At 42.1% G+C, this 26,725-nt stretch overlaps 2 protein-coding genes across 2 annotated transcripts in view; one reads left to right on the top strand and one right to left on the bottom strand.

Annotated features, from left to right (window-relative positions):
* Positions 1 to 1,085: 1,085 nt before the first annotated feature.
* Positions 1,086 to 10,971, top strand: mrm3a (mitochondrial rRNA methyltransferase 3a). The gene is made up of 4 exons (XM_034169175.1): positions 1,086 to 1,427; positions 7,000 to 7,244; positions 8,487 to 8,648; positions 8,751 to 10,971. Exons 1-4 carry the CDS (start codon positions 1,099 to 1,101, stop codon positions 9,305 to 9,307), a joined length of 1,293 nt encoding a protein of 430 aa, XP_034025066.1. The 5' UTR covers positions 1,086 to 1,098; the 3' UTR covers positions 9,308 to 10,971.
* A 1,013-nt stretch (positions 10,972 to 11,984) lies between these two features.
* nxn (nucleoredoxin) overlaps positions 11,985 to 26,725 on the bottom strand; it is a 174,527-nt gene continuing 159,786 nt past the window's right edge. Inside the window, exons 7-8 of the mRNA XM_034169174.1 lie at positions 23,217 to 23,341; positions 11,985 to 12,873 (exon numbers count right to left, since the gene is read on the bottom strand). Of these exons, the coding sequence (XP_034025065.1) occupies positions 12,691 to 12,873; positions 23,217 to 23,341 (308 nt within the window). The 3' untranslated portion in view covers positions 11,985 to 12,690. The remainder of the gene's footprint in view (positions 12,874 to 23,216; positions 23,342 to 26,725) is intronic.

Here is a 26,725-nt window from a genome sequence, read left to right as displayed (position 1 = left end):
TAATACCAATTGCACAATTAGTACATAAATACCATCCAAGGTTAAAATAAGTTACAAAAATCCATAAAATGCAATTGATACAATAGCATATAAAACACACACCACCTGGGCAGAAACCATCACAATACCCCCCCCCACAAAAAAAAAAAACCGTCACAATACCTAAAATCCATGATAATATTGCTCGTACTTATCTTTAAAAACATTGGCACACTACTACTGCTAATAATAACAATAATAATGTTCCTACTGGCGCAGTTTTTGTATTGATTATTATAAAAACAATGTAAACAAATTAGAAAATATCAACTAGCTTTGTAATAATTCAAATACATATGTTTTCTCTACATATTAATTACAATTGTTTCATTAAGCAATCAATTAATTAATTAAAAATAACCAAATAATTACACATTCTCAAATTAATAAATAGCGCAACAATTGTTTGTTGTAGCCCTGATATGTTTGATGACAGGTGAAAAAACATATACGTATTTGACTGCCTATCACCACATGTCTTAATTTGTGAACTTTCTTGAAAGAATTTTACAATCCAGATCCTTGACAAATAACTTATATAATATATATATATATTATATATATATAATATATATATTATATTATATAAATATAAATATAATATAATATAATATAATATATAAATGTGACATAAGACATGTAGGCGTATTACATGTAAATATACAGAAAATATCAATAAAACACAAACTGCAGACGTTATCACCTTTTAAAAACAAGTAATAATGTGACAAGAGAAAAAACATAAACCGCAAACAACAGTATAATCCTAATATTAAATTGAAAAGTACGACTTAAATCCTAACAAAAAAAATTAACACACAATATCAAAAATTAGAATACGTAGAATTGCTATAGAATACATAGTTTATATAGTTTAACACAGTTTATAGTGAATACGGTCATATTTGTTGTACTTTTTGCAAGTCAAATGACAAAATAGATTTTACAATCACACACAGAACCCTGTATGGTACTTTGCAATCCAGGAGGTGGCGGTAAATCAGCTCCTGTTAGTTAGTTCAGCATTTTAAAGAAAAGGAAGAAGAAAACGACACAAACATGTCAGCGTACGTTCGCCGCGTGGTTTGCGCTGTTTCTTTGGAGAGAGTTTCTTTTTCAAAGACCTTAAACGGCAGTTTCACCGTCGAATCGAAAAGGTTTGTTCGCGCACTGAGAAGGAAACCTGTCAAAGTGTTGTTTCCTGAAAGTGAGACGAGTAAATCCTTGAAACCTCCGCAGCAGAAGCGAGAGAAAGAAGCTAAAGAGTTTAGATCAGACGATCCGGACGGAGTCAGAAAATCAGTAAAACGTCATCATGTGTCTGAAACAATGGATCAGACTGAAGAACTGCGCTTCGAAAGCTCTTTCTCCGGAGATAAAAGGCTGTCGTAAGTATGGAAAAGACTGGTTTTCTGTCAGCTTTTTGGGAGGGGAACGCGGGCTGGTGCCGCATCCACAACCACACAGAACCCCTCTTGAGTCCTGGATGGCAACCACTCAGACAGACCTCTGGTTCCACCTGCAGCCAGGTGAACTGTGTGTGTGTCCTCTGTCTCCATAATACCCAAAGAAACACTCTCCTTAAATGTCATAACTCAGTGGTGTCCAAAATATTCCAGAAAGGGCCAAGAGGGTGCAGGTTTTCTTTGTAACCACTGACTCTAGCAGGTGATTTCACTGATTAACATCAGTTTATGCAGATGGGATGAGTTTGTCACTAAAATCACCTGCTGGTGTCAGTGGGTGTAAAGAAAACTTGCACCCTCAGCCCTTTCTGATGCAACAATGCAAATGATACTCATCTGAGTTTCTCTAAGTAATCATTCGATTGATACAGTCTTGCCAGTGGTACCCAAGGATCCTCTGAAGTGACCAAATACATCTTTGCTGTAAGGGACTGGTTGGTTTGCGTTCAAGTCTCACAACCATACAGTAAGAGTGGAAGCACCGGAACCCTAAAGACTTTGGCCCATATCCATGAAGGCTAAAAGTAGCTCCTAGTGATGTTATTAAGACAAATCAAATAATTTTCCCTTGGTAAGATTAAAGTTGTTCACAAAGCACCTTCAGCCTTAAAGTTCTTAAGGTGCCAAATTGTTAAGAGGAGGGAGGAGGACTTTTAAGATAAGAAAAGCCTTTATTCATCCCTCAATGGGGAAATTTCAGTGTCACATCGCAGCATAGAACAGTAGGAATAGACAGAAGGGCATGCAATAAAACAGACAAGTATCTCTTAAAAAACAAGAACTAAAAAAAGTACTGAGTGCCGGGTAATGCTAAGGCTACCACTGTTCAGTTCAGTGCTGCACTGCCGGGATGATATACACTGTCGGGATGTAAAAGTGATCAGATAAAGTGACTTCAGCGTGAAATGTACGATAAGTTACTCCGATATTTACAATATGGACAGGTTAAAATATAGTAGGTAAAGTGACTTATGTTTGCACCATAAGTTAAATTATTGCACCTAATAAATACAGCAGGTAATGACATGATTATTTGCCCTGGTTGCTATGGTTACCACAGTACTAGCATTGTTCACGGTACAGTCTGACAGCAGCCGGGAGAAACGATCTGCGGAATCTCTCCCTCACACAGCGAGGGTTGATGAGCAGACAGAACGTCCTGCAGGGGGTGACACTCGTGGTCCAGCATAGATTTAAGTTTAGCCAGGACCCTCCTGTCCCCCACCTCCTGCACAGAGTCCAGAGGACAGCCCAGGACAGAGCTGGATTTCCTGATGATCTTATCCAGTCTTTTCCTGTCCCTCTCTGTGATGCTGCTGCTCCAGCAGACCACACTGTACAGGATGGCTGAAGCCACCCCAGTCATAGAAGGTCCTCAGGAGTGGCCCCCTCACTCCAAAAGACCTCAGCCTCCTCAGGAGGTAGAGGCAGCTCTGACCCTTCCTGTAAAGTGCGTCTGTGTTGTGAGTCCAGTCCAGTTTGTTGTTCAGATGAACACCCAGGTAATTATATGAGTCCACTCTCTCAATGTCTCTTCCCTGGATGTTCACTGGGGGGAGTGTAGTGGGGCGGCATCTGAAGTCCACCACCATCTCCTTGGTCTTCCCCGCATTGATGAGGAGGTGGTTCCTTTGACACCAGTCCACAAAGTCCTGCATTAGCCCTGTGTACTCTGCGTCATCATCGTCCATAATGAGTCCAATGAGGGCAGAGTCGTCGGAGAACTTCTGCAGGACACAGCTGTCCGTGTTGTGTCTGAAGTCTGCAGTGTAAAGAGTGAAGAGGAAGGGTGCGAGGACTGTCCCCTGGGGGGCCCCCACACTGCAGGTCAGGAGGTCAGACATGCAGTTCTTGGTCCTCACAAACTGGGGCCGGTTTGTGAGGTAGTCCAGGTTCCACTCAGCCAGATCCTTGTCCACTCCTGCAGTCACCAGCTTGTCCCTCAGGAGCCGTGGCTGGATGGTTTTGAAAGCGCTGGAGAAATCAAAGAAAAGAATCCTCACCGGGCCTCTCCAGGTGGAAGCCTGGAGTGTTTTAAGCCGAGAAGATGGCAGAAAAGACAGAGGAAGGAGAGATATTCCCTGTACAGTGGGGCCAAGAAGTATTTAGTCAGCCCCTGATTGTGCAACTTCTCCTACTTAGAAAGATGAGAAAGGTCTGTAATTTTCAACAGGGGTACACTTCAATTATGAGACAAAATGAGAAAAAAAAAATCCAGAAAATCACACTGTAGGATTTTTAAAGAATTTATTTGTAAATTATGGTGGAAAATAAGTATTTGGTCACCCACAAACAAGCAAGATTTCTGGCTCTCACAGACCTGTAGTATCTTCTTCAAGAAGCTCTTCTGTCCTCCACCTGTTACCTGTATTAAGGACATCTGTTGGAACACGTTATCTGTATAAAAAAAACACCTATCCACAGCCTCAAACAGTCAGACTCGAAACTCAACCATGGCCAAGACCAAAGAGCTGTCGAAAGACACCAGGAAGAAAATTGTAGCTGTGCACCAGGTTGGGAAGAGTGAATCTACGACCCCTTTTTGGGATGAAAATTTACAGGGTGATTCCATAAGTTATTCCTCAGAATTGAGTGAGTCCATATTTTTTTCCTCTGCTTGGTCTAAAAAAGTAACCGTTACTGACTGCCACAATCTTTTTTTTCTTGATTTCTTATAGTGTTTCTTAAAGCCAGAAAGTTGCCATTTGAAATGACTTTAGTTTTGTGTCATGTCTGTGATCTGCTTTTTTTCTACAAAATTAAACAACTGAATGAACATCCTCCGAGGCTGGTGATTCCATAATTTTTGCCAGGGGTTGTACAGTAGTCAAGCAGGTTGGTGTGAATAAATCAACTGTGGGAGCAATTGTAAGAAAATGGAAGACACACAAGACCATTGATAATCTCCCTCGATCTGGGGCTCCACGCAAGATGTCATCCCGTGGGGTCAAAATGATCATGAGAACGGCGAACAGAAATCCCAGAACTACACGGAGGGACCTGATGAATGACCTGCAGAGAGCTGGGATCAAAGTAACAAAGGCTACACACTACACAGAGAGGGACTCAAATCCTGCAGTACCAGTGTGTCCCCCTGCTTAAGCCAGTACGTGTCCAGGCCCGTCTGAAGTTTGCCAGAGAGATTATGGATGATCCAGAAGAGGATTGGGAGGATATCTTGTTGTCAGACGAAACCAAAAGAGAACTTTTTAGTAAAAACTCAACTTGTCGTGTTTAGAGGAAGAAGAATGCTGAGTTGCATTCCAAGAACTCCCTATCTACTGTGAAGCATGGGGGTGGAAACATCATGCTTTGGGGCTGTTTTTTCTACAAAGGGGACAAGACAACTGATATATGTTAAGGGAAGAATGAACATGGCCATGTATCATGAGATTTTAAGTCAAAACCTCTTTCCATCAGTGAGAGCATTGAAGATGTAATGTGGCTGTGTCTTCCAGCATGACAATGATCCCAAACACACCACTCGGGTAATGGAGTGGCTCCATATAAAGCATTTCAAGGTCCTGCAGTGGCCTATCCAGTCTCCAGGCCTCAATCGCATAGAAAATTTGTTGAGGGAGTTGAAAGTCCATGTTGCCCAGTGACAGCCCCAAAACATCACTGCTCCAGAGGAGCTCTGCATGGAGGAATGGGCCAAAACACCACCTACAGTGTGTGCAAACCTGGTGAAGACTTACAGGAAACGTTTGACCTCTGTCATTGCCAACAAAGATTATGTTACAATGTATTGAGTTGAACTTTTGTTATTGACTAAATACTTATTTTCCACCATAATTTACAAATAAATTCTTTAAAAATCCTACAATGTGATTTCCTGTATATTTTTTTTTTCTCATTTTGTCTCTCATAGTTGAAGTGTACCTATATTAAAAATTACAGACCTCTCTTGTCTTTCTAAGTAGAACTTGCACAATCAGGGACTGACTCAATACTTCTTGCCCCACTGTATGTTGAACGGCAGTGATTCAATAACACGCTACCAGCTTGATCGTGCAGGATGTTTGTGGTTGACCTCATCAGGAATGAGCTTACTTTTCGCACCTGGCGCAGTAACGTAGTAACGCCTGAGATGAAGGTCATCACAACATTGCGATACTTGGCTATCGCAATGCAGAACGTATTTTGAACATGCCCAAAGGCTGCAATACATGGCTGACACTTTTTTCTTTCTTTCTCTGCAACATTTTGTCGTGAACCTGTGACAGGGTGGGTGTGACCCCCTGTGTGCCTGGGGATTAAGCCGCTGGTCTCTACCCAGCACCCGATCCCTGCAGGCACTGAATGGAGTAGAAGAGAGAGCACACACCTTACAAACTCCAGAATTCACCTGGAAGATGGAAGAGTCTCTGCCTCTGCTCTGTGCAGCATTTACAGTATCTGTGTGTAGGCTGTCCAGCAAATTGTTGGGAATCCTGCACATTTCCAGGATGTTTCAGAGACCAGGTCTGTCAAATGGATCATCCACGCTGCAGAAATCTACATAGAAACACTGCTGATATTTATGCTTGCGTTGAGGGAGAACTTGCGGAGCTCCACTGTGTTCGATAGCTGATTTCTGGAGTGTGAAGTTGTACTGTTCCAGTGGATGAGTGGTAAGTATGTGGTACTGGATCCTGTTATGCTGCATTCACACCGCACGCCACAGAGTCGCATCCCTCACCTGGCGATGGACGTGCCACCATCGTCCGGTGTGTCGCTCTGCTTGAGCTGCGTTTACACCGGATGCCACAAATTTATCATTATCATCATCTGTGTAGTTAATAAATAAAATAATCTTCACGGATGATTCATTCGCGCGCACGTGAAAAAAAAAAAAAAAAACGGCTGCTGCTCGCTCTCCCCTCCAACTCTGTCATAATTGTGAAATAAAGGACAAAAGGGACATAAGTCCTGCTCACAGGCTGGCTACCAGAGACAGGACATGTCCACATCAAGTATAAACTCCAGACATCTTCACGTCACTACATATCTAGTCTCTGATTGGTCATCGCAACGCGACAAGATGAAAAAGTTCAGATTTTTCAACTTGGGGAGGAGGGAGACGCGATATCGCGCCACAAACGCGGCAATCGCTCAAAATCGCTTCATTCGCGCCGCATTGCGTGGCTTTAACTTTTGTGGCATCACAACGTGTTCTTCCATAGGGATTACATGGCAATCTGTTGCCGTTGCTCGCGTGTCGTCCGGTGTGAACGCAGCAGTGTGATACCTCTAGTTACTGCTGTCCAGGGGATTACACATTCCTTCCTGAGTGGGACAGAAAGTGCCATTTTCCACTCCACAGGGACTCTTTCACTGATTTCTGACGTTTAAAGGGGTCGTTGTTCTCTCTGGGGGGAAAAAAAAAATTCTCTCCTGCTGTTTGAAGTTGAACATATGAGGTTTTCCTCACAAACAGCTTTGGAGTCAGTTCTTTGACCTCTACAGTATCTCTCCAAAAACAGTAACTATGTGTGCATTTTGTGTTTTCCAGGAGGGTGGTGAGCATTGTGCGTTCCAGGACATTTCGGGAGCAGCAGGGTAAAATTCTGCTCGAGGGCCGGCGTTTGATCTGCGATGCCCTGGAGGCCGGGGCGCAACCTCAGATGGTGTTTTTTAGCAGAGTGGAGCGGCTGAAAGAGCTGCCACAAGACGAGCTGAAAAAAGCCACTATGATCAAAGTAAAGTTTGAAGAAATCAAGATCTGGTCAGATGTGGTGGCACCACAAGGGGTCATAGGTAAGGAGTAAGCAGTACAAATTTTTCTTTTTTTTTTTTTTGTTTAAATAAATAGTCTGTTTGTCTAGTGATGGCTGTTGCTGTATTGAGGGGGTGAAAATTGACCTTTTCAAATAAATTCTATTTAAGCACTTAGACACAGTCAAATGAGTTAGTTTGTGTTGCAGCTAAATTCATGGGTGATTCTTTAACTACGGGCACTATTGGCCTTGTAAATGTAATTTCCACCACACCATTGCCTTACAATATAAAGCGCCTTGGGGCAACTGTTTGTTGTGATTTGGCGCTATATACATGTGCTCTGATGTCACTGTTTATCTCCATAGAAACTACCCAAACAATCTTTCATACAAACGGTTTAACGGGACATTACAGTGTTGTGGTGGAAATTACGGCAATAGTGTGGGACAACTACATTTTGTTTAAAAAAATCACAACAGTTGCATGACATTGAATACCCCAATTATGTTTTGATTATTTTACTGATATTTTATTCAGAGATATTTTAAAACATTAGAAAAAATGTTTCTTTACCATTCATTTTTATCATTGAAGATCAAAAGTCTGGGTGTGGGACAAGCACAAAACGGCAATATTTGCATATAATGATGCTGAAAAAACGTGAAAAAGTCATCATACACTAGAACAAATTTCTTAACCCACTTTCATTGTAAAGATAACTATAAAAGTGTGAAATTTCCCCTTTTTTCTGTTTTTCATACAATATGATCAAAGGACATAATAAGTGCCCGTAGTCTAAGAAATCACCCTCATACAAAATCCTTTTGGAAGGGTTGTGTGGACACATATTTGAGTTTTAGATGGCATCTGGTGTGAAACAGTCTAGAAGTAACTGTTGGTGTCTGATTCATTCCACTCCTGACAACACCTGCTCCTAATCCATCATTAATCCAGCATCCACTAATTGTCCAGCAGGTGGCAGACACGTCTGTGGGATATTACATGGGTAAAACATTGATCTGGTGCATCTAATTTCACCAGATTTGAATGTTTAATATTTAATATTTATTTATTTCTAATAATTTATTATGTGCTTCTTATTTAGTGAATTACAAGATGATAGCATTTATATGTTAAGAAATTGGAGGGAAGGACTCAGTCTGTCTAGATCAGTTACACCTTATGCTTAAAAAGTATAAAATCCCCACTTTCATCTCTCACAGGATGGAGAACTGTTTTGTGTACTGAACAGTTTTCTTTCTTCTACATTGTGTTTTGCAGCCATATTTTCACGGCCGGATCCGTCTCAGCTGGATTTTGCAAAGTCTGAGCATTTGGTGCCGCTGTCCCTGATCTGCGATAACATACGTGACCCTGGTAACCTTGGGACGATCCTGCGATGTGCAGCTGCTGCTGGATGTCATAATGTCCTGCTGAGCAAAGGTGGGCACCATGTTGTTCAGTAAAATATGCTCCACTAAAACTACTTTTGTTGTAATGTTTTACAGCTGGTGTCTTTTTTTTTTTTTTTTCCCTGTCCAACAGGTTGTGCTGATCCTTGGGAGCCTAAAGTCCTGCGTGCAGCAATGGGTGCCCACTTTCGCCTTCCCATCTTTCCCAATTTGGACTGGGACAACATTGAGGATCTTTTACCTAAACCTGTGACAGTCCACGTGGGTGATAACTGGCATTTGTTCGACAGAATTGAAGAAACTGCACATCGGGTCAATACGTCCCACGAACCCTCCAGAAAAGGTGAGCACAGCAGGGTGAGCACCAGGGCCACGCGCTACGAGGAACACGATTCGGACTCGGATTACGAAGGGGAAGGAGATTCGGTTCCCAGATTGGAGGCCAAGGTGTACCATGAAAACTGGGCCCAGAGCCCATCTGCGATCATAATTGGTGGCGAGACTCACGGTCTGAGCGTGGAAGCTATCCAGCTGGCGGCAAAAACTGCCGGTCAGAGGATCTTTATTCCTGTGGTTCCTGAGGTTGACAGCTTGAATTCAGCCATGGCAGCCAGTATCCTCCTGTTCGAGGGCAGGAAACAACTCTTAAAACTCATGGCCACATCTGGAAGGGAACGGAAAAATGACTGACCCAAACACTCCACACCTCAAACTACGACTCATATAACACAACCGGTAGCTCGCAAAGTCATTCCGCCTCCAAAAGCTCAGATCACATCTGGTAGTCTGCAGAACTTTAAAAGAAATATCCAGACCAGAGTTTCATTTATCAGTGTTATGTACAAACAGAAATGTGCTTTGTTACAAAAATAAAATCTTTTTTTTTTTTTGAGTAACTTCAGAAGCTTTTCGATGCAATGGCAATGTTGAAAGTGAGATTTTGCTGAATTTGAATGGTTAAAGTGACAAAGTGGTTCATAAAACTTGGAATATTCAAGGGTTTTTGTCACTTCAGAAAGTAAATATTTTAAATATGTATGTTTGTCTCATTATATATTAAAGTTTCCAGCTTAAACAACAAATTAGGTCTAGTGCTAAAAAATATTTAAAATATTTCATAACATCAAACCATTAAAGTTATAATACATAAATGTCAAGCTCCCAAGATGCATGTTCACTTATACACTCAGTTCTTCATTGTAGCTCCTTTAGTAACAATTATGGCATCAGTGTGGCGTGGAGGCGACCAGTCTGTGCCACTGTGGAGGTGTTATGGAAGTCCAGGTTGCTTTGATAACAGCCTTCTGCTAGTCTCTCATCTTCTGCTTGATGGTACCCCCATAGGTTCCATCTGGGGTTCAGGTCAGCCAAGTCAGTTGGGTAATAGTCAAGTTTGACAGTGTGGGCAGGTACCAAATCCAGCTGGAAAATGAAATCGGCATCTTCATAAAGCTTGTCAGCAGATGAAAGCATGAAGTACATGAAGGGGGAACTGTGCTTTTTCAGTGGTGGCGTTATGGAATGAGCTGCCCACTCATATCAAAATGGCCCCCACCCTGGATACTTTTAAATCTCATTTAAAAACTTTTTATTCCATGGCTTTTAATACTGCATGAGTTGCATGGTCTGTTTTTATCTTCTGTTATCTATCTTTATATTCTATTATCTTGTTTTATCTTATCTGATATCTTTGTTTTTATGTATTTAAGCTACTGTATTTTAACTTTTTTATACTTTATTTGTTGTGCAGCACTTTGGTAACCTTGTTTCTTAAAATGTGCTATACAAATAAAGATGCATTGGATTGGATATTCTAAAATCTCCTGGTAAATGGCTGTGCTGAATTTGGACTTGACAGGACACAGTGGACCAACGCCAACCGATGACATGGCGCTTCAAATAATCACTGACTGTCAAGACTTCACACTGGACTTGAAGTAACTTGGAAGCATATTTTCCTGCAACACTTCCCTTCTGGTAAACTTCCCATGAATGTGCTTTGATACAGCACTCTGAACAGCAAGCCTTTCAGCAATCGACCGTCTGTGGCAGGCCGTCGTTTTGGAAGGTGCCTGTGAGTGTACCCACTCAACTGTCAAGTCACCAGTCTTCCCCATGATTGTGGTTGTGTGTACTGAACCAGACATTCATGGTATGTACACTGCAGAAATAGTGAATTACTCACTTGAAATAATTAAAACATGACGACAACATCTTTGTTGCTGGTTGAGAAGGCTGTAAGATGAACTTGTATTAAATATTTAGTCTGCAGTGATTTGGTGTTGAGTAATCATGCAGCGAAGGCCAGAAATGTTATCTCAAGTAATGTAACGGAGCTAAAAATGAAATTGTTCACTGGCATTTTTTTTTATATATATATGGAGCAATAAATTATTTCACATCAAAATGCATTTTACTCTGCCTCTTCCAATGGCTACCTCCATAAATGTCAGTTTTTGATATCCCGCTGACAGGATGTCTTTAAGACTCAGTTGATTCAACAGAAGCAGTTAAAATCATACAAAAAGAAACTTTTACTTCAAAAATTTAAACAAGGATGATACTTACCTAACCTGTGTCTCCCAGCAGCCCAACCATGAACATATGCAAAGTACAGTAAATTTAACCATAATCCATTAAGATTTGTCCAGTTCTTGCATATTTGCACATTTGGTGTGAGACTCTGCCCTCTTGTGACCAAGATTAGAATTGAAAGGCACAGAATGTCTTCAGATGTCCCTGTGCATAATTTCATTTTGATACGTCAAGTCTTTATCCAGACATCACATACAGACTTGGACTGGGCCCCCTGCTGGCTACAGTTAGAATCGATACACACCCAACAACAAGTGAAGACTTGAGATGACTTGGCCCCCTGCTGGCCGCATACACCCAATGTCAAACTAGTCTGAGGTCTTAAGGTGATCTTGTGTACCAAGTTTCACCTTGATTCACAAAGTCTTTGTCCAGATATCTTGTACCAAACATTTCAGCAACGTGGCTCCCTGGTAGCCACAACGAGAACAGAAACATAGCTAACGTCAAACTAGTATGCGGCCTTTGTGAAGTGACCCGATGTACCAAGTCTCACTTTAATAACACGAGGTCTTTGTAGAGATATCTTACAAATCGACTCCACGGGCGCACACTTTGGGGTCATACGCTTTCCAGATCTGCTCTGCTTTCGATAACTCGGCTTAAATGAAGTCAGTCTGTAGATAGTCTTCCCTAATAAATTCAGCATGTTTTATCTTCTTTGAACCCGTGAAACGTCTGCATTTAATTTGAAACAAGTGCACAGAGGCCGTCGTTTCCAAACCCAACTGCTAACTTTATTAATAGAACTAACGAGGAACAGAAGTTGATGCCGCTGCTTTACCAGTGAGTTTTTAATGGATGTGAGACTTTGTGACTTGTACAGAATATTAAGATTTATACATTCAATACAAAAAAAATGGGAACAAAAGAGAAGAAAAAAAAAAATTTTGTGCCTTGGAAAGGGAAAATAAGTCTAGCCTTTTCATTTGGGGACCTTCACAGAAAATCCTCGTAATGACTTGAGATGACACCCACCGTTAACTGGCTGGAGATGACATTTTTACATACATGACACACGAGACTAACAATCATTCAACTGAAGCAAAAAAAAAAAAACCCTGTGATTTTCACTGCATGTGCTTGTCATTGCTTAAATAGGGCCATAAAGGTGCGCGGCGCCACCTAGCTGACACAAGTGTTCATGTGAAGTTCTAACCTTTAAAAATGATACTATTCTTTCTCAATGCGTCAAAAAAAGCAAAATATCAGCAGAGGATGTAGGTCCATAGAGTCGATGTCAGGAATTCAGAAAATGCTGTTAAGTGGTAAAGAAAATACAAATACTCCAAAAAACTCGATCTCCATATATTACTATAAGGACTATAGTTAATGCAAGGCACCACAGGAGGAGCAGAGGAGTCTAAAAAAACAAAAACATTTAAACATCAGTAAAAAGTGAAACATTTAACAGTCTGAGGAGTGTGACGGGTCAGGGGGTCCACGGGAGACATGGTCCACGGAGACGTCCTCCTTCCTTAGATGGGCTCTGGTTTGAGCTTCTCAGCCAGGAAGTCGTTGACAAACTGCTCTACCACAGCCGGTGTGATCTCCTCCACGTCGCGAACGTATTTGGCCCGGGCGGACATGTCCAGGATGGTCAACAGAGGCGCCGCTTCGGGGAGGTTGGTGTAGTCCCGCAGGGAGTCACTCATGTCGTCCTGCGGAGAAGGAACCACAAAGATCCAGTGGTTAGTTAGATATTCCTCCCACTGGGCTCTGCAGCAAACACAGGAGGAGCTCCAGGAGGCCAAACTGAACCACAGCTTCACTGACTTCATGTTACACACAAAGGACGGGTTATCTGTCCAACATGAACACATTACGTTGGACCAACAGCAGACTGGCATCATAATGACTCCAGAAACTAGACGGGCACTCGAAGTGGATACGTCAGCTGACTTAATAAGAATAACCAACACGTCTACGTCCACTTAGTTAGCTGTTGACACGTTTCACCCCATTTTATTCCTCTTTTATAGTAAGATAATGTGGGGATGGACCAGTTCTCTGCCTGGGTGGTTGCCATCCAGGACCTAAGCTGGTTTATGCAATGTTGTAGATGTGGCAGAGTACACTTCCTGGACTTGTCTTTATAATGACTAGTGCTGTGCCTGTAAGAAGTATGCATTCCTATAGAAAAGTGGGAGCTTTGTTGATGAACTTTGTCCAAGCTGGCGCGTGAGAACGTTCCGCTTTGTGATAATACATTCTGCGTTGTGTCAATGATAATGACTTCAAAATAAAGGTTTTGAAAATGAATCCCCAAAATTTTCATAATAAAGGATGCACATCATTGTGCCATGCGTAAGCCCTATCCGAAAGCTGAGGCCGAGCTGACAAACAGACAGATATGCGAGCCCCCCCCACACACACATATTGCTTTATAGATAAAAGGCAGATGCAGGGTTGATGAAATATCTCAGGTTAATTAGAGGTGATGGCTCCAGCCATCACTGCTAACTGTCCAATAAGGTCGTCCGATATCTTTTTGTTAGTTGCCAACAGCACAGATTTTTTTTCTTTTTTTAAGCTCTAATGGACTGCATTTCTATAGCAACTTTCTATCTGGAGAAGAAGCTCAAAAGTGCTTTACAATGATGCCTCACATTCTCAAGCTGCTAAACTCCACCCTGGGACCTTGCTCAAGGGCCCTTTCCACGTTGGCAGGGAATTGAACTGTGGATTCTCTGATCTCAAGCTGACTGCTTTAACCTTGATCATCCATTTCCAACTATTTAAAAACAAACAAAAACACAAAACATTGACTTTTATCTCTGTATATTTTTAGTAGGCACATAGGCCTAGTCTGTTGTATCAAGCCTATGTTTATCCAGGTTAACTGTATGTCCAGTCTGAGATAAAAGAACAAAGCAACACTTTCCCTGTATGACATCAGAGGGCTTGTTTCACAAAAACGCAGATGAGTGAGAGTGCATTTATTCACACAGCCCTGTGCTCATCCTTCCAGGTATGTTTTAGGCTCCGTCTGTCAGACCTGTCGTACTGCAGAGCTCATCTCAACAAAAGCTTCAAACTAAATACACACCAAAGTCAAAGTCTACGTTGGCAATTTAAGTGAGGCGCTAAAACAAAATTTTAAAACCTCCAGGACAAGATCAGTTATTTCCAGGAGGATATGTGGTCATGCCGTTTGAGACAGTTCAGACAGTCCCACGACGGACTTCAGCTTTCTGCTGGATAACATATCCGTGAACATCAACTAACACGTCTGTGTGGAGACTACAGAGAATTATGTCATAAAGCAGGAATGTTCAAAGACGGCGAAGCAAAACTTCTCACCGTGTGAGGGACAAAACGATGACTTCTGAAAAGAGACTAAAATAAATCCTGTCTCACTGACAATAGAAGACAGATATATTTTGGTGATATCATAAGGTAAGAATATTACAAAGATGAAAGTTAAAAGCTGCCAAAAAAGATTTTGATGTCATACGGCAAGAATTTTAAAGAGACAAATAAATCCTGTATGGGTGCATGCGATTGGCGGATCAGATGATGTCATGTGGAAAATCAACCCCCCCCCCAAAAAAAATTATGTCAGAAGACAAGCAGAGGCAGATACACACATATACACATACACAAACACACACACGCGTTAAAGGCATAAAACAAGATTGTTGGAAGAGATAAGTAATATGAAGTAAAAATCAAAATGTTGACAAAATCAGTGAAGAACTTTAGCGAACTTTAGAGATCAAAGTCAAACCTTCCTCATAAAGAAAAGTCAAGTGACAACAGTAGAACATTTTAGGCAAATTTCCACCTCCAACCAGAATACCATTTTGAGACGAAATATGGTCAAAATGGGCAATTTTACAGTACAGTAATATAATTAAAGTGACGGAAAAATCAGGCCATATTTGTTCTTACCAGTAAAAATGTGCAAATTGTAATGCGTTACCGTGGAATCACTCTAAACACAATTTTACCATATTCACAGACATGGTTGATGTTGTGACCTCTGACAGGGTTGAATTGTGAACCTAAAAATAAGGTTGACATTTTCTGAATTTGTTTTATTTATGCTGTCACATCAAACCAGGATCCACATGTCATTTAATACTCATATGTCACATGACAGAGGTTGGAGATACTCAAAGCATCGTTCCAGTGCAACTTGAAATTTAACCAACTGAGTCAAATGTGCTTTTAATAAAGAAAAACCAGCACGGGGGCGGCGACGACGTGTTTAACAGGCCCGCCAAACTGTCGCCGCTGCAGTAGAGTATGCTCGGTAGAACGCTGACTGGGGGTCCAAACATCCCTCGCTCAGGCCACTTTACCGGCAGTAAAACGAGCGTGCACAAACCTCTGATGAAATATGTGAACAGACTGCTGCAGGTTTTGCACAGTGAGCTACAGGCGTCACCTATGAACCTTTAGTAGAACTAACAGATGACTCACTATCAGACAGGCAGGCAGCAACGTTTACATTATTTTGATGAATTACAGAGGCCAAGAAAAAGAGAGGGGAAAAAAAAAGATGATTCTTCTTCAGTTCCAGCTGGGTGTGCTTCTGGCATGGACTCAGCTCCTTAATTCTCATCACATTTAACACTGTGTGACTTCTTGCGTTTTCCAAAGTTAACAGTTGACTTTCTAAACTCCAGTTGTGACAGTGTGACCTTATTTCCCCTTAGCGAGGCTCTGTGGCTCACAGGGAGACGTGCAAAGATTAAACATCAGTTTCATGTGGATTGTTGAAAATGCACATGTGGCAGGAAGAGGCCAGCACGTGGTAGTGCAGCAAAGACTATGCTGTCAGTTGGTGGATCATCAACAAACTAAGAGGACGGTCAAACAACTTTCCTTTCAGGCCTCACTGCCTTTTCCTGTCATCTTAAAATCTGCCGATATTCTGCCTGAATAGTTTGTACTTCTGCCTAAAAAGGGGTAAGATTGGCTCCATGACCTTGACTTTGCCAAGATGCCAACACGTGTAGAGCACATTAAGTCGTTACTTGACTGATAGAAAACAATATCTAAAAGCAATTTGGATAATCAAGTGTCATGGATCAAGAAAAAAAGTGATTTGATTTTTTATTTTATTCACAATGAACTGGTTTTGGCTTGTTTTAAAAAGGGGTTATGTTATTCGTATTCTTTCCACATATTTTCAACCGTGTCCACAAATGTCACCAGGTGTGTGAAAAACCAATATGAAGTTTGCACCCAGATGTTATCACACGATGTCACTGATATAAGAAGCCTGTTCCAGGAAAGCAAACTTTTTTTTTTTTTTTTTGGAGAAAACCCCATTTCAATCTCATCTTGTTTCTGAGTTAATCATTAATGCACTTCCGACAACAGGCTCTGATTTGACCTTTGACCTGTGTTTTGAGAGGACAGGCCACAGTTTATTCACCAAGCTTGCACAAGTAGCACGCATATTAAAGAAAGTGCACTTGGCGTTACCGTAATCAGCATGCACTAGGGATTAGCATTAACATATGCAGCCAAGCTAGAGATTGTTGATGCAACGTGCACATGCAGTCTTGCTAACCATGGTGAAAGCTAACTGCTAATATGGTTAGCATGGTTGCATATACCTGTGCTAACATATGGCCACACTGTGTGGTTAGTATTACTGTTTCCGTACACCCTGTCAACAAAAAACCATGGTGAAAGCTAACTGCTAATGTGATTAGCATGACTGCATACAACTGTGCTAACATACAGCCACACTCAGTGTGGTTAGTATTATTTTTAAGTACACCCTGTCAACAAAAAAATGAACAGTGTAAATACAGAGATGCCGGAAATCTGAAAATTCTTGGAAAACCGGCACCACTGGTGGCTCAGTACAAACAGGAGCCGAGATATGGTCTTTTGTGACATATGTCACAAAAATCAGACATAAACCATTTTTTGTAAGTTTTGCTTATTGCATGCAGAGAAAACACAAAGGTTTGAGTGAGGCTGTTTAACAAAACCCTGACCACATTTAACCGGAAAAAGTCGTCAAATCACAACGAGTCAGAATTGCGGTTTGCTCTGAGACACGCCCACAGTCTCTGACAGCACTGTGTAATAGGGGGCGGGGTCAGCAGCAGCTCTTTTCAATTTAAAGCAACAGACACTGAAATCTGCCGTATCTGAGGTTTTTTTTTTTTTGGTTTTTTTTTTAAATTATTTTTGTAGGAAGCATCACTTGAGCATCTATGGGAATTTTTGGCTACAAGCATCAAACTTTAACGGCCATGTTAATACGCCTGATTGCTCAACAAGCTGTAACTAAGCAAGTGCAGTACCTCCCAGTCAAATAAAGAAAAATAAACCCTCTTCCTCCTGCACAGTTACATGTAGGTTAATGAATGGAATGTGTCACCATGTTGTTTGCAGCCACTCTGACAGGAGAAGGCGTAATATTTGCATCAGTCTTCACCGCTGTAGGAAGTCATACATCTTCTTTTGTAAGGCTTCGGTGTTTGTGTAACGCGCTCGCCGTGAGGCGTAGTCTCTCAGAATGCCACCACCCTCTGATGCTCAGACAAAAAAGACAGAGAGCCTCTTTGGTGTGTCCAGAATCACAGCTCAGATAAGGCTCAGCTTGTGTTTAGTGTGTGGAACCTGCTGGGTCAGGTCAGGCTGACTGTGACATTTCATAGCCAACAGCCATCTGATTACGATGGAAATGCAAAAATAAATAAATATAAAATCTTGTTGTCGACAAACTCAGGTTAGCTATAATATCTTTGCAACAACATTTTGGGATTTTCTGAACAGTGACTGCTCAATATTATGAAATTTATTATAAAATAAATTGTCTGGTGTGTTGTTGGCAGTTTCCTCGCTTGCGAAGATAGTGGGAAGGCCTTTTTTTTAAGTTTATTTTCTACAAGCCCTCTGGTGGCTGAAAAGTCCGATGCGGGATGCACAAGACCTGTTACACTTGGGGCAAATGAACACTTGAGTAGGCTGGCCTTGTGCTGCTGCCCGCTCTTTCCGTCTTTGACGCTTCTGGCGTGAGGCCTCACTTCTTTCTGCCTCAAACGTCAGGCTGGTGGATTTGATGCTGGAACGCCAGCTGAGTCTATCTGTAGCTAGATGCTGCCATGACTGATGCTGAATGCCTGCAAGGGAGAGCTGTTTCTTCAGCTGGTCCTTATAGCACTTTTTGGGGGCCCCTTGGTTTCGTCTCCCAAATGACTGCAGAGTGTCCGAGTTATCCTGGGCAGCTTCTTTCCTCCGCTGTACGTTTGAAAAAAATTTTGGTTTTCATAACTGTCGATCGATAGATTTCCATATATACATTTGTGCATTTCATATGGCGAAACACACGAATAAGTCCTTGACGTTGACACAGATGTTTAGACAAAATACCCACTAGGTGTCACTGCCCTTTTGAAAACTTCGGGAAAGTCAATATTTCTGTCACAAAGAAACAGGTCTGCAGCATGTTGAATGGAAGCTGTCTGTGCAGCCATTAAATACTTAAAGGGCATATCGCACTCCAAGCAACACTATCTTTTAAAAATTCTATATCAGATTCTGAATCATTACTTCCCACTCTAACTTGTGCAAGTCCTGATGTAGCTGATAAAAATAAAATTAGCCATAAAGCGTCTGAAAAATGCACACAGATTCAGAGATATTTTTAGTCAAAAAGTGGCATAACCTCAGATGTTGACTGTTTCCTGTCCACCTTTGTCCACTTCATGACTTACTCCAGGACACACAGTCAATCTGGGCTGGTTTTTGTCTCCAAATGTAATATGTAATTTGGCTGTCAAATCAAATTTTTGAGTTTTGCAATCAATGTGTGTCTGATTCCACCCACGGTGTATTCAGAAAAAATTAGAACAACAACATCACATATGTCTTAAGAAGACTGAATAATAATGATTACACTCCTGCTGTGCTCACTCACAGAGCCATGTAGAATTATTGTTCCACTGTGTGGTGCTGTCCTTTGTCTACAAGAGAAACAATGTCCCACCATCAGCCTTCTTCTCCAGACTTGCCGGTGTCACTCACACCGGGGGTCCCAGTAGCGCTTAGCTTAGCCAATAACTCAAAGGGCTGGGAGCTGGTTCACGTCCCGGCTGTCCTGTTAAATACGGTCACTCGTCATCACCTTTCTGTCTGTCTCCGTGATCAAAGCGGTGTCTTCCTCAAGAAAGACTGGCTGGTGGCCTGCATGCAGCATCTTATCTTAGTGCGACGTGATGCCAAACCACAAACACAGCCGATTCCACGCTTTCGGGACAGGAAATGCACATTGTTAAAAATATTTCCCTGGCCACATGAAAGGAAAAGATAAAATCTGTGGTTAGATCATTCTCACGTGGTGCTGGGTGTCACTTCTGCAGTTTGTCTGAGATGCACTATAAAAAAAACCTCTCGCTTTCCTTCTCAAAATACTATCTCTGGAAAATCTGTCCACCTAATAAACAACACTAATCATTTTAGTGCATTCTCTTAAAACACAGATTTTCATCATTTTGTCGTATTCACCGTCAAAGTCCACAAAAAACAGATTTCACACTGTAAAAACATTTCATATTTTCCCCATACATTTCAATAGAGCGTCTTGAGAGGTGTGGCCTGAGATGATGTCATCAAAGTCCACATTTCTCACAGCTTGACATTTCTGAGTGTTTATCAGCAGCAGGTGAAATCAGGCCAATTTCTCCATGTTTACGATTTAATTTTTCAGTGCATATGGCACCAAAAATAAAATACATCAATATTTTTCTAATTCTTTCTTTATTTAGAATAGTCAGCTCATTTGACATTTTATTTACCAGTGATACTGGTGAGGTTGCATAAAGCAGGAGAAATATTGTGTGCATGTCAAAATAACCAGCGCAGTGGAAAGGAAGGGTGTTGAAATGTAGACTATCATTCGGCAACGAAAGTGGCCTTCCAAGACCATGACAGTTATAGTATGTGTTGAGAGAAATGCCTCTTGTGGGCGTGCGGCCTCACCTGCTATTGTGGATGTACAACAGAAATTCTTGTCTGCAATTATAAGTCGCTTTATATTTTTCAGATGTTTACATTCATTCTTCTGGTGCACACAGTCTCTTTTCAGTATCGTAGTGGTTCGCTTAGACAGTCAAAACAAGATGCGAACTATTAAAAAGTGAAAGATAAAACCATTCTAAAAGGCACAGAAAACTAGTCAAACAATGGAACACAAACATTAGGTCAGATCGGTCAGGTCTGGAAAAGAGCGTTTGTCACATCGACAACCTATGGAACCGCGTCCGGCCACGATTGGCAACCACCCATCTATAAATCACCTCCCTAAAGTAGCCATCCATCTGTCATAGCCAGGTGATATGTGGGGTTCTCCTGGGCCTTTTCCAGTACCTGGGTTCCTCAGCACTGAGGCACCTGTGTGGTGGATCTTGTTCAGGCTAACACACCACATGGCCAAAATGTCATAGCTGACATTCCCTCTGAGTGTGAGTAATACACCTCAACTGAATCTACCCAAGTAACCAGTGGTTTGAAACAAAGCTATTCTTGTGACGTCCAAGGATCCTCCAGAGATCTTCGGTCACTGGTTCCAATCTAAGTTTCACAACCACACAGTAAGACTGGAAAGTACCAAGAACCTAAAAGCTTAGATTTTGATCTCCTGCCAAGGTATTGGCACTGCAACACACCTCCGCCCAGTGACTTGCTCGACCTCAAAGGCTCAAAGGTCCCAGAGGCGCGAGTGTCACTCCAAGGTAACCGAATCTCTCAACATCTATCATTTTGCACAAAGCAGTCAAGACACCGCAGATACACTTCAGTAATTCTCAGACACCATCTGATGCATGTTCAGTTGGGTAAAGAGATCCTACGTCAGTCATCTCAGCCTGGCTTCTCCCTGACAGACTGCCAACAACCTGCTGTCTCATGGACACACAAAACCCAGCAGCTGGCTTCCCAAACAGCTTGTGAACACCAGGTCTGACCCAGATTAAGGTGTTGAATACTGAGCCCAGAGCCAGAAAATGAAATCTGACCATGAACTGAATGTGGAAAAGAATCCTGGTGATTTCACTGACCTAAAGCTAGGAAATGACCCCTGTGCTACACAATGTTAAAATATATCCTCCTTACTACATATATCCCAAAGGGAAACAAAACAAACCCACAGCTGCACTGACCTTTCAACCTCAGCCCTAAAACTGTTTCTGCACTGAATTCTAGGTCATGGAACTTTGCAAAGTACAGTAGTCGGTCTCGCTGACACCTTATAGACAGCGCTCGTGTTGTGTGTAAATATCTTGGTGACATTTCGGGTGGATATTCAGGGTTAGACAGCTAACACGTACAATCCCTGCTAATGAAACCTGAGAAGGATCTTGGTGTGTGACTCAAGACTCTGGTGTCATCACGGCCAGAATGCAGGGCAGAAAGAATACGAGGAAAAGACATTGAAGGGCAGAGACACAGGGGAGGTAGTTAAACTGGGAACTATGGCTTTAGATTTTAATGTCAAGAGAAAACACCAAGCGATGAGACCAGTTATGAAGGAGATATAGTAGAAATAATTGATGGAAAGTGGTTTGCAGGAAGTAGAGAAAACCTGGTGCTCCTTCATGTGCAAGGATACATTCCTGAACAACACCTTAATCCACTTTGATGCCTTCAGTTTCACAACCAGGTCACAATTAAGGCTTGTACCTGTACTTACATGCGTGGCTGATTTATTAATTATTCACTTTTTATTTGTTTTTTAAACAATGATGTGGCATCACCAGCACAGAAAATAGGGCAGGCAATCTACCAGTGATTAGTTTGTGTAGTAGCCCCACCTCTGGAGTTCTGTCAGTTCTGGCAAATAACATTCTGAACAGGGACCGGAAACTCAAAATTAGACCCAAAACTAGAAGTGGATCCTTGACAACATCACACCCATTCTGGCATCTCTTCACTGGCTTCCTGTCCCTGTGAGATCCGATTGTAAGGTTCTGCTACTAATCTATAAAACTGTTCACGGACTGGCACTTCCCTACCTAGCTGACCTAATTAAACCTTACGCACTGGCCCGGGCTCTGCGTTCTCAAGATGCAGGATTACTTTGTGTCCCTAGGGTGAATAAAACGTCTGCGGGTCACAGAGCTTTCTGTTATGGTGCCCCTGTTCTGTGAAATGATCTCCCTGAGTCGATAAAACAGATTCTGCAGAGACTTTCAAGATGCACTTATCTTCCATTTCATATGGCTAGCATACTGGTATAGTATGTTGCTATGGTTTTTACTCTTAATTTTATTAAGAAACAGAGCGTGCCACGGCCTCAACGTTATCTAATGTCTGGGTCTGTTAGTGAAGCTTAGGGCTAGTGGCCGGCGATCACCTTAGTATTTCTTCTGTTTTTCTTGTTGCTTAATGCTGACAAATTATACTGTATTTGTTGTCTTTCTGATGCCTGATTCTGTTTTTTTCCCCTCTGTTTAAGGTGCAGCTCCATCCAGAGATGGCTGTGGTGTCTGTTCTCGGTTTCTGTAACCCTCCTGTCCTGTGCTGTCCCTGCACATTTCCTGCATTTTCGTTTTGTGAATTTTTCTGTAAATTGTGTCTGTAGCATGGCCCAAGCAGAGGGTCACCCCTTGAGTTTTGTCTGCTTGAAGTTTCTTCCTCAAATCATCAGTGGGAGTTTTTCCTTACCACTGTCGCCTGTGTTCTTGCTCTGGGGGTTGGTAAGGTTAGACCTTACTTGTGTGAAGCGCCTTGAGGCAACTTTGTTGTGATTTGGTGCTATATTGAATTGAATTTATTTATTTATCTGGCACACAGCTGAGCAACAACAAAGGCAATAACAAAACATAAAAGAAACATATATAAATGAAATAAACTGAAATTGAAATTTCGCACCACACAAATTTCAGTTAGGAGTAACAAGAAGTATAATGGTGTGGCAGTGAAAGTGCTTTATGACATTTGATGACAAAAGCACTTTTTGAAGTTCAGAACAAGCATACACAGATTAACCGTACAACTGGATGAAAATCCAAACAAACAAGACTTATCTCACCTCTCCAGCCACAAAGAAAAGCAGCGGCGTCTCCTCCTCCTTGGCCTTATACTTGGCCATGAGCTTCTCTGCAATTGGCTGAATTAGCTCCTTGGCTGGCTCCAACTCTCCTTCTTCCTCTGCATCTGACAGAAGGAGGAAAGAAACACAAAGACGTTAAATTTATGAAAAGGAAGCGGAGATAAAGGAGGGGTCAAATAAATACCAAGGAGCCAACAGAGAGGAGAAACATGTGAGTGGAAAGGGAAATAAAGGGGAGGAGGTAAATGGCACTGTGATGGCCAGATTAGAGAAAGATGAAAGAAACTGCTCAGACGGCTCGGTCTTGTTGCCAGATTCACGTCAAACATAAGAGAGATGCCAAAGTGGTGTCAGATTTTGATGTGGTTGATCGACTATTCTGATACTGTTTTGTTCACAGTCTTTTCAAAAATAGTTATTACGTAATGTTACTGGGGCAATAACCTTGTGTGTGGTTGCCGGATTGGAGGACAAAGGTTCTGTTGGTTGTTAATTAAGGGATTGAACAGGGAAGTTTTTGTGAGACCGTTCATACTTAGAGCTAACAAGTGCCAGAAAAAAATAAAATAAAATCACATAATTCTCACTGTCTGGCTTGTATAGGTTGGAAAAAATTGGATCAGATGAAACATTCAGAAGTCGGCTCAGATCAAGCTGCTACATTATGCGACAACAGCGAGCAACGGAATGATTTCTGTGGATTTTTCCAGTCTGACCCTGCATACAGTCCACAGGAAATGCTGGTTTGTTTGCCCTCAGCCTCTTCAGACAAGACCTGATCTAGAGCTGGACTGCAGATACAAAAAGACTGCTTTCACACCGATGTTCGGCGAGAATGCAAACTGAACCGACAGACCAAATAACTAAACCAGATGTGAATTCATCATTAGCCGCGGCACTAACCGGAAAGAGGATCAAGTAACGCCTATGTCTGACTGTCCACAATGATGTGTTCTCAGGACAAAGAGCAGTTTCAATCAAACTTTGTGGATAAACTCAGACTGCCCTCGCAACACATGTTGTAACAAGGTCACAGGTCAAGGACAAATCAGAAGTTGTGACTGAAAATACATGGTCATATATTGAATATGCAAAGAGTGATTTCAATCAAACCTGTGGATGAAGTCAGTAGAGCACCTCACGTCAAGTACATAGGTCAAAGGTCAAATCAGAGGCAACTGTCCAAAATATATGGCAATATCTTCAAAAAGTGCAGTTTCAATAAAACTTTGTGAATAAAATGAGTAGACTGTCCTCTCGTAACACATGTCAAGGTCATACACAGGCCAATGGCGAAGGTGTAATCAGAGTGTACTGTCTAGAATACATGACAATATCAAAAACACAAAGAGCAGTTTCAATTAAAATTAGTGGATAAAAACAGTGGGCCGTCCTCTAGCAACATGTCGAGGTCATAGGTCATGTAAAATACATTAATGACCACATCTAAAACTGCATGAGATACTGAAATGTAGCGGCCGACAGACACTATATCAGTTGGCTGATAACGTCAGCCGATATGAGGCTTTCACAACCATACTGGTATCTGCAGTATTTTTGCCCACATAGAAACTTATTTTGCCAAATTAAACAATGCAGAAAAACATTCTGTTGGAAATAGTGTTATTATACAGTTTGTGGGTGTTAGGGTTTAACCTCTTGTTCGTGTCAGGTTGTCCATCTAGGGGAAGGTAAACACTGATTTCAAACCCCCAACTATCGGTGAAATAGTGTCACTGCCTTGTGGGTGCTAGGGATAGTGCAAAGGCTAAGGGAAACAACCATGACAGAAAACTTGGAGTGGAGCCCCACAGGTGGTTAGGTAAGGCTGTTAGCTCATCTCTCCGGAAACTCCTGCAACCAAGCCGGTGCGAGACGTACTGCCTACCTTTCCTCTGGACCACACCGGTGCGGTCGAGAGGGGGGTCCTGTCGCTTTGGCAACCCAGGACCTCCTTAAACTTGCCCAGGCTCTCGCGCCACCATGGAGAGGTCACTATCTTTGAGAAGTACAGTACCAAAGTCACAACATGGGAGTCAGCAGACATGGGTTATAAATCTGATCTCAAGTGGCGTAGAGACGGACGCCACGAGCTGACTCCGTTGGTGGGAGGAGTCTTCGTAATCCACTGATCAACTACCGCCCCCCCTTAAGCTGGGCAGCCACCAGCCAATTAGGTGTCGATCCACCACGGCCTGCTGCTTCTTTGGGGGTAAGGAGCTTAGAGTGCAGCACCCGCACTTGAAAGCGGACTGTTAAAAGGCACACCCGACAACACAAGCAAAAAACCAAAGAAGTCTCCAGCACTTCGCATTGCAAGCTGGAATGTTAGGACCCTGTTGACTGGTTTATCCGATGACCTACAACAGATTGATGACAAACCTAAAACAGCTATCATCGATGCTGAACTTGCAAGACTTAATGTTGATATTGCTGCTCTCCAAGAGACCAGTCTTGCAGAAAATGGCTCATTGCAAGAGAGCTAGTACACGTTCTTTTGGAAAGGGAAAGACAAAGAAGACAGATGGGAACATGGAGTTGGTTTTGCAGTTAGGGCATCACTCCTACCCACAGTAGTACCACCCACAGGTGGAAATGAAGGGCTGCTATGCCTTCATCTAAACTACACCAATGGTCCATTAAAACTTCTATCCGTCTACGCCCGTACACTTAGCTCCGCTACTGAGACCAAGGACTGGTTCTATAGTGAGCTAGACAAGATAATCAGTCAAATACCTCAAATAGAAGATGTATACCTTCTTGGAGACTTTAATGCCAGGGTCAGTGCAAAGCATGATGATGGCCAGCCTGCATTGGCCATCATGGAGTAGACAAAATAAATGAAAACGGCCAGAGACTCCTAGAACTTTGTTGTGCAAGGAACCTATGTATTACCAATACCTTCTTCCCAAATAAGGAAACGCATAGAGTTTTTTGGATGCACCCCAGGTCACACAAATGGCATCAACTCGACCTATTCTTAACCAAAAGAAAATGCCTCCAAACTTTGCACAATGCACATAGCTACCATAGTGCTGACTGTGACTCTGATCACTCACTTGTCATCAGCAAGATAGTGCTCCAAGGAAGGAAGATATTCCATCATGCGAGGCCAAGGGGTCTCCCAAGGAATTAACACTGCCTGTACGACAGATCCAACTTGCACAAGCAATTTTATCTCCCTTACTAGAAACCTTCCGCTCACAGAAGATGGTGTCTCTGCAGAATCACGCTGGTGGCAACTTAGCACTGCCATCCATAAGTCAACAATCACCACTTATGGGAGAAAGGAAAGGCGAAACGTGGACTGGTTTGAAGCCAAACTCCAGCTCATGGAGCCTGTAACCTAGTCTAAAAGAGAAGCACTCATCAGGTGGAAGGAAGATCCAACCCAGCAAAACCTGCTCTCTCTTAGGACGTGCAGGGCTAAATGCCAGGAGGTAGCCAGGAAATGTGCAAACAACTTCTGGTTACAACTGTGTTCTTCA

This window comes from Thalassophryne amazonica, chromosome 4 (genome assembly GCF_902500255.1).
Source record: "Thalassophryne amazonica chromosome 4, fThaAma1.1, whole genome shotgun sequence".
In the NCBI taxonomy this organism is placed as follows: domain Eukaryota; kingdom Metazoa; phylum Chordata; class Actinopteri; order Batrachoidiformes; family Batrachoididae; genus Thalassophryne; species Thalassophryne amazonica.
The sequence above is the reverse complement of the archived record's forward strand: the minus strand, read 5'-3'. Positions and strand labels throughout refer to the sequence as shown.